Source organism: Urocitellus parryii, chromosome 6 (assembly GCF_045843805.1).
Source record: "Urocitellus parryii isolate mUroPar1 chromosome 6, mUroPar1.hap1, whole genome shotgun sequence".
Taxonomy (NCBI): Eukaryota; Metazoa; Chordata; class Mammalia; order Rodentia; family Sciuridae; genus Urocitellus; species Urocitellus parryii.
The window spans coordinates 9,296,996-9,309,978 of record NC_135536.1 but is presented as its reverse complement, the minus strand read 5'-3'; the positions used below and the strand labels follow the sequence as shown (position 1 = coordinate 9,309,978).

The following is a 12,983-nucleotide window of genomic DNA, read 5'->3' as shown; positions in this document are numbered from 1 at the left end:
TGTACATATATATGTGCATATATAAAACGTAAATGAATTTTATAGAATTGACATTTTTTAATTATGTAAATGAACTTCACATTTAAGCTTTGGTCCCTTCCCTAAGATAATCTCATTAAGTATGCGCTAATATTCCAGAATCCAAAAGAAATCCAAACTCCAAAACACTTCTGGTTCCAGGCATTTCAGATAAGGGATTTACATGGATTTTTGTTGTTCAATTATAGAAGTGATAGACTGAAATATATCTATCTATACAGAGAAAGAATAGAGAGACAGAGATAGATATCACTATACAGACACACACACACAAAACTACATGCTTTACATCTTAAATATATATAACTAAAAATATTTTTAAAGTACTTGAAAAATCAGAATTTGAAATGAAAAGTCCCATCCAACATCTATACTGCTACAGAAAACTCAGAAAATCACATCTTATGAAATTAACAACAAAGTATGAATATAATTTCACATTATTTTTCTTTTAAACAATTCTTAAAAAAATAAAGTTTGCTACAGACCACTTTAAAACTCTTATTTCCTAAATAACCCACTGTGGTGGTGGTGGTGGCGGGGGGGGGGGGGGGGGTTCTGCACAACTCATTGTTGAAGGAGGATCTCTTTCCTTAATTAGTTATCTCTAGCTCAGTCTAAAAATTGGGCCCTTTCACCAAATTCCTCCTGCCTCAGCTCCTGAGTAGCTGAGCTTACAGGCATGCAGCACCAGGCCCAGCTGATGATGTCCCATTTCATAATGTCTGCTTCATGATAACTACTGAGCTGCACGTTTCTCTCTTGTGAACTTTTCCATATGTGCAGTATATGTCATATAAATGTTAAAATAAACTGATGCACAATAGTTCTCTTACCTGCTCATGCCAGCTAAGCCCAGAAGGAAGCATTCTGTGCTGCAGAGTGGCTCCTTTTAGTCCTACAGCAATGAGAAATTCCTATACAGAACAATACAAAGAATCACATGTACTGCTTATAGAATCCTATTATAGTTCAAAAATTTTTCCAAGAAAATAAATGTGTTGCCTTTTACATAATCATTCTTTGTTGGTATAAAAACAGAAAACACACACCTTTGTATTAGACTCTGATTTATCAGACAATATTTTAACTGCAACCGAGAGCATATTCAAATTGTCTCCTCCAACACCATCTGAAGCAGTTCTACTGAGCCCATCTTCTTCAGAAGAATAAATAGTAGGCTCCAACCAATGAGGGCGCGTTGAACAGGGAAGTCGTGTTTCTGTAGGAAGAACTGCTCCATCTACTATGCCTAGATCCCCATTGAGGTGAAAACATTAAGAAAACAATTAAAAATTGATTTTTTTCTATAACTATTTTGACTCTCATAAAAAAATCCATGTACAGTCAAATATCCCTTTTCTAAAATGCCTGGAACCAAAAAAGTGTTTTGGAGTTCAGAATTTTTTGAATTTTGGAATATCTGCATATGCCTAATGAGATTATCTTGGGGAAAGGATCAAAGCCTGAACGTGAAATTCATTTACAACCTCAAACAAATAGCCTGAAAATAATTTTATACATTTTTGGTCTGCATGCATTTTGACTGTGAACCACCATGAGTTCAGGGTATAATTTGCCACTGTGGTATCAGATGAGCACTAAAACAGTTTCAGACTTTGGAGCATTTCAAATTTAGAGTTTTCAGATTAGAAATGCTCAACCTACACTTCCACTGAATGTAACACAATCCTGGTAGCACAACAATCACAAAACAGCTTGGCATTAATAATCCATTGCTCTTTATTTATATTGTTATGTCTGACAGTGCACAACTACAAATATTTAAAAAAATAAACAAATCTAGATTCAAAAATGCTAAGAAAATATAAATAGGAAAATCTCATAAACATCAAAAATATGCAAGTAGCTCATGTCTATTCACAGGACACTGCTCGAAAAGTGGTTAAGTATTTTTATCTGAAACCAAAAGGAAATAAAGAATATAAAGTCCTATCAACTGATAAACAGACAAATAAGATGTGGTATACTCATATAATGGAATATTACTTAACAATAAAAAGGAATGAAGAAGTGATATGACCTAGATAGCCCTTGAAAACATCATGTCAAATGAAAAAAGACTACATATTTTACGCTTCTGTTCACAAAAAAAACTCTCAGAATATGCAAATCTATGGAAAGAGAGAGAATAGATTAATGGTTGTTTGGGGGCAGTAAAAGTGAGGGTCATAACTAAAGTATATGGATTTTTTTTTTTTTTTGGTACTAAGGATTGAAGCAGGAGTGTTTTACCACTGAATTACACCTCCAGCCCTTTTTATTTTGAAACAAGGTCTCCCTATGTTGCTAAAATTGGCCTCCGACTTGTGATCCCTTGTGGCTCAGCCCTCCGAGTCACTGGGATTACAGGCATGTGCCACCACACCCAGCTGGCATTTCTATTTAGGGTGATGAAAATGTTCCAAAAACTTAAGTCTGGTGATCGACTGCCCAACTCTGTGAGATACTAAAAATCACTGATATATGCACTTTAAATGAACTATATGATATGTGAATTATAACTTAATAAGACTTTTTAAAAAAACCTTCTAATTTATAATAAGTATTACTTTAACAGTGGAATCTGAATTCCACACAGAAAATAATTTCTAATAGCAAAGTTCTATTCCCAATTGATTTTCTTTTAAATGAAAAATTCAAACATGTTCAAACAGAAATGAACAAAACACACAATTGTCCTACCTTTGTGGTACAGACTGAAACTGCTAGAATGAAGGCAAATGTAGTGCTTGTCATCAAAACCTTCATATTTTGTTACACAAAATAATGATCCATTATTGAACTCTAACCAAAATTCACCATGCTGGTTTTCCAGTAGGTCTCCATTATCTTGCTAATAAAAAGATCACAAAAGCACAGAAGTTATTATTTTATTTCAGTGCTGAAGAGCAGACCCACGACCTCACACATGCTAGGCACGTGCTCACCAGTGGAGCTACATTCCCCACCCCTAAAAGTCATTATTTAAATGTGGAAAAGTCAGAATGTCCCTCAGGATACTCTTTCTTTTAATTCAGCTCAGGAAAATCTCCCACACTGTAGTAAAGTAATCTAATTCTTGAACCATTAAGTGTGGTGGTATTAACACCTGAATGATTTAAATACTCCTAGGTACAACCTCTTCTGCCAAATAAATCTCTGTACTTCACCCTTCTTTAAAACAGATCAGTTACCACTCTTGGGAGCAGAATTAGTCAAAGTTTGGTCAGCAATGAAAGCTAAATTTCAACCCAAAAGGTGCTGTCCCCATGGTATGCCTCAGAACACTGGACTCCTCAGGCACTGAAGCCACTTCAACCCATCTGAATCACTGGGTATATATCATGTTAGATTTCTTTAAAATAAGACACATTTGAAAAAACACTTTGTATTTATAAACCATACCTTTACATCTGTGAACACTGCCATTAATCCATGATTAATATTCAGAAGAACTGAGAGAAAACTCTGAGAATTCTTGTTCTGAGAGTCTAATTTTTTTTTCCTACGAGAACGATAGTTGGGATCAACAGTAGAAAAATACGGCAAAGTCTCTTCTTCAGATCCACTTTCTTCATCTATGAGGGGGAAAAAATACTGTTACATGGTTCTAAATAAAATAAAAATAGCAACTTATCACAGGAAGATTTTGTATTTATAACCTGTTTATTTTTTACAAAAAATATAGAATTGAAATAAAATAGTATCTTCTATGTTTTTCTCTTTAACTCTGAACTTCAATGTGTATACTATTCCTCTAAAGAAAATACATTCAAGCGATCATAATATTCAATATATAGATCAGAAATGGGGAAATATTCTTATAAATTACTAAAGAAATTATAATATAGTATTAATATAAACACAAAGAAACATTTTTAAATCCACAATCTAAAAACTGCTATTTTGTTAATTATAAACTAAGTATTTTAATTCAGAACAAATTTAAAATATATTACCATAGTGAACTGTAGATTTAAATGGACTAAAACTATCTTTGTTGAAGGTGTTAATCAGTTGACTGGCTACTGAAAGCCCAATACCATAGGAAATATTTTCAAATGTCTCCACTGGTGAAGGAGCTGTGGGCTCCCACAGTAGCAAGTCATTAAAGATCCTATAAAGACAAAAGTTGAAAAATAAATATATAACTCCTAATTTAATGGAAGACAAACTAAAGAATATTCCTTTAAGATATATATCACATGATCAATAATTTTTAAAATGGTGAAATGGTGGGCTGGGGATGTGGCTCAAGCAGTAGCACGCTCGCCTGGCATGCGTGCGGCCCAGGTTCGATCCTCAGCACCACATACCAACAAAGATGTGTCTGCCGAGAACTAAAAAATAAATATTAAAAAATTAAAAAAAAAATGGTGAAATGGAAATTTGATCCTATGAAAGAATTTTTTAAACATTTATGTTCGATGGGAAAACAACTGCTATGGCTACCATGCTGGACAGTGAGAAAGGAATCTACACAGTAGATACCTAATTAGCTAGGTGCCTAGCTTTCGTGTTATATACTCAAATTACAAACTCATACATTTAAATGTACTTTAAAGATGAAAGCTAATTAAAAGTAAAAACCCACAAAGAACAAAACGAAAACAGCTTCCACATGAAAACACTTTGTAAACTACCCACTGGAGCAGGCTCATTTGATCCCACCTATCCTGGGGAGCAGCCAGGGAGAACTGCTATTCTTACTTCACAACTGAGGAAACTGCCTCACCAGGGTACGTGACCTGCAAAATCACACAGCCACTTAGTGGAAGAACTGGAAAGAGGGTCCAGATTTCTTCCAACTCCCAGTATGTGTGTGTATATATGTATGTATGTATGTATGTGTGTGTGTGTGTGTACATAACTTCACTAGAAAAAATATCTGAGGTGAAGACCACATGTATCAGGGAGGAGAGGAAAATATTACTGGCTAGCCAGAAGAGCCCAACCAAATACTGAACCATGGGGTCACAGCTGGGCTACCCTCGTATCCTATCTTTCCAAAGAAATACTGGTCACTACTCAGATGCCCTCTGTCCTAGACTCTACCCCTCACTCTCTAAGCTTTCAAGAAAACTCAAACTTTACAAAGTTCTCCAAGAAGTCTATGTGAGATTTGGACCCAGTGCACAACCTCCATGCATACCTATTTCAATCCCAACCTTTCACGCTCTCCTTTTCCGTACCCTAGACTGCTAGCCTGCCCTGCTAGAGGGACTTGCATCTAATCATCTCTCCCTGTGCCTAGCACAGTGGCATCATGCAGCAGGCAGCAACAACTGAGGAGGAAAGGACAACTAGACAGCTCATGTGGAAGGACTGCCAAAGCACAGACTCATCGTAAAGCAAGGTGCCAAGTGATGAGGTGGCCCTGCCCTTCCAGTGAGAAGACTCTTCCTAGGCCAATGGCTGAGCTTGTGGAGCCCTAGAAGTATAAAGCAGGACTGAGCACTGTGACTCTTTCCCCACCTGAAAAACCTGAAGCATCACTGTTAAAGATACGAGGTATACAGGACAGAAGGATGTCACATCTCAGTCACTGACAGCTATGCCTCAAAACACTGTGTACAAATGTGGCTTACTTCTTCTGGGGCATATTACAGGACAAAGAAACAAAGGTTTATAAATCCAGATTTTGGTCTGAATTCCTATGCATATGAATGATGAAAGTATAAAATGAAGAATTTTCCCAGGAAATGCTCTCCCTTTACCTTACTGCTTACAAGCATTCTTTCTATTGGTAGGCTACATGGAAACTATTACTTTAAATAAAACCTGGAGTCTGTGGCATACGCCCTATACAAGAAAGTTGCATATTTTACTGTTTTCCTTATTTATATTTAGATCTAAACAGTCTTGACACCATTAATACTATAAAACATTGAATGATGCTTCTAGTATAAAGAAAGAAAAGAATGCTTAAGATATTTAAGGATATAACCACCACATTTCTGTGTCTGTGAGCTTGAAATATAACAGATACTCAATATTTGATTTAATTAAACCAGTCATACTTATTTTTTATTTTCTATTTAAAGGATTTTTTACATAGAAAAAATACTATAACCAAAACTATCTTCAAAGAGTCATTCAACTAAGACCCAAAAGGAATAAACAATATTTTAAATGAATAAAATAAAGGCAGAGTTGGTTACTGGTTATAATCCCTGCTCAAAAAAATATATTTCTTTATAAAAAATAGAAAGGTATTATTGAAACATTTAATAAAACTTGATGAAAATGAGATGGCAGTGTGTATAAATATCAACTTCCTGGTTTAGATGCATGAGTTGTGACATGTAAAATGTCCTTGTTTGTGGTAAGTTTATATTCAAGTACTCAAGGCTAAAGGGGAATTAGTCAACAACTTACTCTTAAATGGTGAGGGAAGAGGAAGCAATTTGTGCTGTATTGCATACTGTCAGTCTGAGAACATTTGAAAAAATTTTAAATTTTACTACTTTGAAAATACAAAGCCAATTAAGGGTCAAAGAATTAACACCCTGAGGAAATTAAACATGAAATTACATGATGTACAGAGAGACGGGGGCATTTCAGCATTCACATGATTCCAGGGACCTGAGAGAGCCAGTAGACAGAATAAGAAAGAACAGACACTCTCCTCTGCAGGCCCATTTAGTTCACAACCCTGATTAACAAGAGGCTCTAGTTCTTTGTCTTAAGCAGTCAACTTTCACTGATGGCAGCAGAGAACTGCTGCTGCTATCAATGAAGTTACGTATTTTACATATATTCATCTACGGTCAACTGCATCTGGCCTCAAATCTGTTTATATTTGTTACCATAAGCACAGTTTAACACTACATGCTAAATGATTAATTTCAAGTAACATTTTGAGGAGAAAAAAAGTCTTAAAAATCTATAAGGATTCTGAATTTAATTGACTTTGAAAATATTTTTTTCCACTCTGAAGAAAGAAGAACTAGCTGGGTGCAGTGACACAAACCTATGATCCCAGCTACTCAGGGGCCTGAAACACAGAAGGATCACAAGTTCAAGGCCAGTCTGGGCAACTTATTAAGGCCCTGTCTCAAATATAAGATATTTTTTTAAATGGGCTAGGGATGTAGCTGCTCAGTGGTAAAGCACTCCGGGTTCAATCCCCAGCACCCCTCCCCCCCACACACACACACAAATTGGAACTAAAAACTGTACACAATGCCTTCTGGGTATACTTTATGCAAAAAAAGACAAGGTGGAACTGTAATCAGTGACTCATATTCAAAGAAAAAACCTTGTTCTATATTTCAAAAGGAAACAGAGCCACACACAGTGGCCCTTGCCTGTAGTCTCAGCTAATTGGGAGACCAAGGCAAGAGGATCACTTGAACCCAGGAGTTCAGAGCCATCCTGAGCAACCTAGTGATACTCTCTCAAAAGAAGGAGTAAATAAATATACACTTATAAATTGCACTTTTATAGTATGCATTACTATTCTAAATCTCCTGGTTTAATTGACAATAATCCGCTCAATCAATGCAGAGAGAGCAGGGTCAAGCCCTCTGTCTTCAGAGTGAGCCTTGAACAAGTTGTTCATGACCCTTAGTCTCAGCCATATGCATGTATCCATGACAAGCAGATATCCCTCAACTATATTTAAAGGGAGGAGCCTAGAGATCATGGTTTCCAAACTTCAGATTATAGGTAATCAAACTCCTCCTCTAACATGAGTTTATAAATTACATGCTATTTTTAAAATAGTTTTAGTTGTAGAGGACATGATAACTTTATTTATCTTTTCTTTTTTAAAATATTTATTTTTTAATTGTAGTTGGACATAATAATACCTTTGTTTTACTTATTTATTTTAACATGGTGCTGAGGATTGAACCCAGGGCCCTGCACATGCTAGTCGAGTGCTCTACCACTGAGCCACAACCCCAGCCCCTAATATCTTCTTATGTGGTGCTAACGATCAAACCCAGGGACTCACATGTGCTAGGCAAGCACTCTATCACTAAGCCACAACACCAACCATGTGCTGCTATTTCTAATGTGTATTACAAAACAAATATAAAAAATATAAATTTGAAAAGTAGTTTTTAGAAATAGAGGTATGCCAGGGATTGAATTCAGGGCCTCCTACATGCTAGCCAAGTTCTTTACCACTGAACTACATCCCTAGCCCCTTTTTTAATTTTATTTTGAGACAAGGTCTTGCTAAGTTTCCCAGGCTGGCCTAGAATTTGTAATCCTCCTGTCTCAGCCTCCCAAGCAGCTGGGATTACAGGAATGTGCTCACTGAGTTGTTTTCAGAATTAAACAAAGTGCTAACCTTTTCTTCCTATATTCCTGTAGACTGTCCTGTGACTCTCACTGTCAAGACCACTGAACTAACATGGACCCATCCTGGGACTAACTATATGATTCTAAGACAACAGCTAATGACAATCAGTAAAAATACCTAGAGTTTATTATTCTCAGTTAATAAATAAAGGGCCAAGATATCTGATGCCAAGTAAACCTACAGCAGAAACAACAACTGGGAGCTTCTTCTGAAGACTCATGGAAATCAAAATAAATTGTTTAGTACATGTGGGAAGCTACTAATTATAAGCACCAAGAGCTTCTTTTTCAAGAATCACACGACCACCTTTCAGTTATGTTATACAAGAAAGCCCTTTTGTGGGTAGGAATTAGACCACTACTACTAAGTGCTTACCATGTCTCAGACACTATTCTCAGAATCCAAGTATTACATCACTTAATCCCCTACATAGCCTTTGGGTCAAGCAAGTATGTAGTATCATCTCCACTTCACAGATGGAGAAACTGAGGCTTATGAAAGCTGGGCAAACTGTTCAAAGTCATTAGAGTCTGTAACCTAGAATTCCACTTATTTCAAAATATTTGCCTAGTATATATATTGAGGAGCATTTAAATACAATAAAAATAAATTGCTGTACATAAGTTGCTTAAAATCAAATGCCTTTTTGAATTGTGAGAAGACATGCTTCAGAATTCTCATTCTATGTCCATAGCAATTGTCCCTTGACAAAAGAATCTCTTAACACTCTTTACATCCCTTACATGTAGAAAAACGTAGCATTTGCTCAGCATTTGCAGTAAGCTGACAGGGGCAACCAGTCTACCTGAGGGCTGAGAGAATCAGCATCTAACATACCAGCAGCCCAGACACCAGAACCACTAACTGGGAAAATCAGCTATGACAACAGCACATCATAATGGTAACAGTTCTACAGTCACCATAAACACATACACTATACACTGGGATGGCAAATAATATTAAAGGAAAAAAAAAGGAAAGGGAGAAACAGGAGCAGTTAGGCAGACAATCTGATTCCAAGGATCAATTAAATATGTTTTTAAACTCACCTATTATAAAGTCTCTCATAAAAGCTCTTATTAGGTAATGTTACATGAATATTCGGTAACATTAGTTCCAACACATAGTGAGAATTGCTGATTGCTTTATCCTGAAACTCCACCATTTCTACAGGGTCTCCTGGCATCACCATCTAAAACATAATAATTTTACACACACATACAAAAAAGCAAATAACTATTTTACGTTTAAAATAGTTGTAACATCTTCTTAACGTATCATAGCATTTAGTATATGGGCAATAAACAAACAACAGGGGAGAAGGAAAAACAAGACAATGTTGGAGTTAAAAACCTAATTTTAAAGAAAGTATTCAAAGTATTTTTTTGTTCTTTTAATAAATGATTTCAGTGCAATGAACATTCCTCTTAGCACTGCCTTCAGTGTCCCAGAGATTTTGATACGTTGTATCAGTGTTCTCATTTACCTCTAAGAATTTTTTATCTCCTCCCTGATGTCTTCTGCTATCCATTGTTGATTCAATAATATATTATTTGGCCTCCAGGTATTAGAGTAGCTTCTATTATTTATTATCACTGATTTCTAATTTCATTCTATTATGATCTGATAGAACACAGGGTAGTATCCTTTTTTTGGATTTGCTGAGAGTTGCTTTGTGGCGTAATACATGGTCTATTTTAGGGAAGGATCCATGTGCTGCTGGAAAGGAGTATTTGCTTGATAATAAATGAAATACTCTATATATGTCTATTAAATCTAAATCATTTATTATATTAGCTCTATAGTTTGTTTAGTTTTTGCTTGGAAGATCTATCCGGTGGTGAGAAAAGTGTGTTAAAGTCACCCAGTATTATTGTGTTGTGTTCTATTTGATTCTTGATATTGAGAAGGGTTTGTTTGATGTACAAAGATCCTCCATTGTTTAGGGCATAAATGTTTACTATTGTTATAGCTTGTTGATGTATGATTCCCTTAAGCAATATGAAATGTCCTTCTTTATTCCCTTCTAACTTTGGTTTGAAGTCCACTTTATCTTATATAAAGATAGAAAACCCTGCTTATTTATAAAGTCCATGTGAGTGATGTATTTTTCCCCAACTTTTCATCTTTAGTCTCTGGATGTCTTTTCCTAGGAGGTGAGTCTCTTGAAGACAGCATATTATTGAGTCCTTTTTTTTTTTTTTTTAAATCCAATCCACCAGTCTATGTCTTTTGATTGGTGAGTTTAGGCCATTGACATTCAGAGTTATTATTGAGATATGATTTGTATTCCTGGTCATTTTGGAACATCATGCTAAGTGAAATAAGCCAATCACAAAAAACAAAAAGAATGTTTTCTCTGATAAGCAGATGCTGATCCATGTGGGGTTTGGGGTGGTAGGAAAGAATAAAGGAACTTTGGATTGTGCAGAGGGAAGTGAGGGGAGGGGTGGGGTTGTGGGGATGGGAAAGACGGTAGAATGATATAGACATTACTGCCTTATATACATGGATGATTACACTACTGGTGTGACTCAGCAATATGAACAGACAACCAGAGGAATGAGAAGTTGTGCTCCATTTGTGTACAATGTTTCAAAATGCATTCTACTATCATATACAACTAATTAGAACAAAAAAAAAAATAGAAAGGAGACCAGTAGAATAGAAGAAGGGGATCAGGGGGAGGGAGGGGAGATAAAAGGGAGGTAATGGGGAATAAAATTGATCAAATTATACTGTTTTATTGTGTACATGTATGAATATATTATAACATATCCCACTGTTACATATAATTATAATGCACCAATAAAAAGGGGGAAAAAGAAAGCATTTTTTAAAAAAAATTAAAATCATTACTACATGACTAAAGATAATATTTTGATATTGCTTGCTCACACTGTTATTTTACCTGTTCATTTTCAAACATTACTCTACGAGAAGAAAAAGGAGATGGGGCTGGTCTCCTTAGGTCACAGACATCTTTCAGAGAATGAGCACCTCCTTCCTCCTCTTCCTGGTAGTGACCGTTTTCTTCCTCCTCTTCAGCTGCTATTCTCTCCAAAATGGAATGCATGGCTGGTGGGTTTATTTTCAGTACCATTCTGATAGCAAAGATAACTTTTTTAGAAAATCAAGATTTAAGTATAAATAAGAAGACTTTAACTTTTGTGCATATTAATACTAAAAAGCTCTGATTAATGAAAGTATTAGACTTCTTTACAAAATCTATGTCTAATGTAACCCACTTATGAATACATTATAAACTTAAATATACTGTAAATGTAGAACTGAAAAAGCAAATAAACAAAGGCCATAAACATGACCTTATGAGGACAAAAAGGTCATTTCAAGTATCATTAACAGGAAGCAAAATTTACCTAAGAATTTGAGTTATTATCATGAAACCAAATCCTCTCATATACATTCTATTCTGCTAGAATGGAACACTTGCCTACCTAAGAAACTTCGTGTTATATAATTGGTTCAAATGGGAAAAAAAAAAGTCGATTAGGAAATAGTTTCAAAACAGCAAGAACAAAGTTTTTCTACCTGGAATTTCAATAGTAAAGGACTTGTGTGACTATTGTATGTATCTACAAACTCTAAACCTCATGGCATTAATGCGGCCTTTGACTGCAAATGCCATTGAGCTTTGACTTCAGAGTATAATCCCATTCCTTTCCTCGTCTTCTACAGAACATCACTAGCACAAGCTTTTAGGGTCCTTTTTTAATACCATATCAAACCATTATTATGATGAGTCATGGAGTCCTCAAACAAAATAGCTGTGTTGTTCTTTCTACCTAAGTGATGTTTGGGTTTTTTTGTTTTGTTTTGGCCCTAAGAAGGTGTTGCTATTTGGTTCTAGTAAACTATCACAAACCATTTCTTAATTTATGGATATCCAAATGTAAATTGTGCTTCCAAATTACTTAACTGAAACAGATTCAATTCTTCTGATGAAAACTTACATTCATTATCAGAAATGTATTGATAATGCCTGTCCTGAAAATAGGCTAATATATAGCACGGAAGGTGAAAAAGGCAGGGATAAAAATGGCACCAAAAAAAATCAATTTACTCTGAACCCTCAAATATTCAGTTTTCATACAATAATGGATTGTTATTTCAAGTAAACTGAGTTCTTTGGAACATGATCAAGGCTCACTTTTCAGGGTAACTTAAGAAATGATTTCTCCTGCCTAAGAAATCTTGGAACCAGGAATGGTGGTGCACACCTAAAATCCCAGAGACTTGGAAGACGGAGGCAGGAGGATCTCAAGTTCAAGGCCAGACTGGGTAAATTAGCAAGACCCTGCCTCAAAAAAGGGCTCGGTATATAACTCATTGTTGGTCACTAGCAAAAGATCCACTATACTGTAAAATAAACCAATCTATCTTTCTAGAAGCAATGGTTCTCTAAATACAGGTGCATATTTGAATCATCTGATGTAAATTTTAAAAACACAATGATGCCAGGCCCTATCCCAGAATCTCAGGTTAGAGCCCAAGAATCAGTAGGATTTGGGTAAAAATGACCCATATTTTAAAAACACTGCAAAAGCAACCACTGACTATAAAATTCATTTGACAACTACTCAAAAGATGCCTCAGGATTTCTCTT

At 35.6% G+C, this 12,983-nt stretch overlaps 1 protein-coding gene across 3 annotated transcripts in view; it reads right to left on the bottom strand.

The window, feature by feature from the left end:
* The window catches only part of Atg2b (autophagy related 2B), a 69,229-nt gene that overhangs the window by 29,152 nt on the left and 27,094 nt on the right, over positions 1-12,983 (bottom strand). For all 3 annotated transcript variants that reach the window (XR_003301755.2, XM_026399417.2, XM_026399418.2), the window contains 7 exons: positions 11,268-11,460; positions 9,406-9,548; positions 4,002-4,159; positions 3,448-3,620; positions 2,746-2,896; positions 1,092-1,291; positions 876-956 (listed from right to left, as the gene is read on the bottom strand). Coding sequence is in view for 2 of the 3 variants with exons in the window: in XM_026399417.2 (XP_026255202.2) it covers positions 876-956; positions 1,092-1,291; positions 2,746-2,896; positions 3,448-3,620; positions 4,002-4,159; positions 9,406-9,548; positions 11,268-11,460 (1,099 nt within the window). In the remaining variant the exon portion in view is untranslated. The remainder of the gene's footprint in view (positions 1-875; positions 957-1,091; positions 1,292-2,745; positions 2,897-3,447; positions 3,621-4,001; positions 4,160-9,405; positions 9,549-11,267; positions 11,461-12,983) is intronic.